Source organism: Sphaeroforma arctica (assembly GCF_001186125.1).
Source record: "Sphaeroforma arctica JP610 unplaced genomic scaffold supercont1.5777, whole genome shotgun sequence".
Classification (NCBI taxonomy): domain Eukaryota; class Ichthyosporea; order Ichthyophonida; genus Sphaeroforma; species Sphaeroforma arctica.
Window position 1 is genome coordinate 1 of NW_014034781.1, and position 1849 is coordinate 1849.

The 1849-nt window shown below is 35.9% G+C and overlaps 2 protein-coding genes across 2 annotated transcripts; one reads left to right on the forward strand and one right to left on the reverse strand.

Annotated features, from left to right (window-relative positions):
- Positions 1-360: 360 nt before the first annotated feature.
- Positions 361-717, reverse strand: SARC_15211 (hypothetical protein; the record flags this gene model as incomplete). The annotated part of the gene is made up of 1 exon (XM_014290664.1): positions 361-717. A coding segment is annotated over one exon (357 nt), but the record flags the coding sequence as incomplete, so codon positions are not given.
- Positions 718-1070: 353 nt separating this feature from the next.
- SARC_15212 (hypothetical protein) lies at positions 1071-1277 on the forward strand (the record flags this gene model as incomplete). The annotated part of the gene is made up of 1 exon (XM_014290665.1): positions 1071-1277. A coding segment is annotated over one exon (207 nt), but the record flags the coding sequence as incomplete, so codon positions are not given.
- Positions 1278-1849: the final 572 nt, after the last annotated feature.

A 1849-nucleotide genomic window follows, 5' to 3' on the forward strand; every position in this document is an offset into this window, starting at 1 on the left:
ATATATATATACTAATTAATATATATATATATATATATATATATATATATAACATATATATATATATATATATCAAAAATTTNTATTGATGAATGGATGCATATATAGATATACATACATACACACTTGTGTATCAATTAAATAAGTATTCATATTTTGTTATTTCTAGGTGTTTCTACACATTTACTTCTTCAAACTTCTACAGTGTCCTATATACCGACGATTGAACTTCGAAAATAACATATTCGAGGAGAAAAAGCCCATAAAAAGGATAAGAAACATCTATAAAACTATAAAATATAGATCCAAACAGAATACTCTACGAGCCCTTAATACATTTATTTGTTGTCTTGCACTTACCGCTTGTAGCTCGCCCAGAAACTGAATAAAGAGCTCATCGTCCAGGGCGGCAAAAGCACCCAGTCCATGCTTGCGTATACATTTGACCTCACTCATATACATATTCCCTAATGGTTTTACACCATATGGATGTTGTTTATTGAGCGTCAGATCGGGGATGTCATCATCGATATCCCTTTGGTACCGCTTGCGTGCATGTGCCATAACCGTATGCCCATCTGGCCGTTCTTCTTTGGTCTCTACTGTGAAGCACACTTTCCGTTTCTTAACAATATTTTTGACATCAGGTGGCATATTGCTAACCACATGGGGGTTTGTATCAACTGTTCCTTCTGTTATATAGCTCGCTGGAGACATGCTGTTGAGGTTAGCAATAGTATGAAATGTAGACGAAAGGTACTATTCACGTGCGAATACTATATACACGACGGCCTATGCGGCTATGCTATGGCCTTTGATTTGTGTTCCAAAACGAACATATATAAAAATAGCGACACATATTGATGATGCATTATGACGTCACGCTACATGTGCATCATGGCTTTTCAATTTTGCGGCAACTACATTTGTACAGACAAATAATTTTAAAACTTGCGTACGTATGTACTCTCTTTTAGTTTAGTATGCATGCACAAAGTACGCATAGCAGCTCAGTACACTCAGAAACTACACGTGAATCACTTACTAATATTCAGTAGTATAGATAGATAATGCCGGGTAAGAAGATAAGTCTTGAATATGAGGACAGCGCGTTCTCCAAGATGGACCCCACGAAGGTGGCTATAGTTGAGGAGTTCTGCGAACTACTCTTACAATCGCTTACTGACGAACAACTGGAAAACCCTGACCAGATGAAGAGCGTCGTGGAAAAGCTCATGATACGGCTCAGACGTAAATACAAAATCATAGTCGCAAAGGTATGCATGAAAATTGGAAGTGTATAGCACATGCTGGTGATGATGTTTAAGGCCCGGTATTTTACTCGTTTGCCAGTTTTATTGTGTTTGGAGTCGAAGATATAATTGTACATTTACATCTACACATGATTTTCGATACACGTAACATTTGCTATGCGAAGACGATTATATATGCGAGTTTGAGAATGTGTGTACTGATAGATTGTAGATTCATGCAGATACTTCTAGAATTCCATCAAGCGTATTTCTATATCCCCAAGTACAATTTCGTTAAATGAATATACAATACATGTGCATGTTCTTGCCACTCAATGTATAGCTATATCATATGTAATCCCACACATTTGAATGTAATGCGTACTCTATCATACGTGAGAATTCTTGACCAGGTATACATATGTGTACCTATTCACATGTATTTATGTGCAATACTGGTATACACCAAATAGTTGCACAGGTATTATATATATATATATATCTATATATACATGTATATATAAATAATATATATATATATACATACACACACACACACACACACACACACACACACACACACACACCACACACAC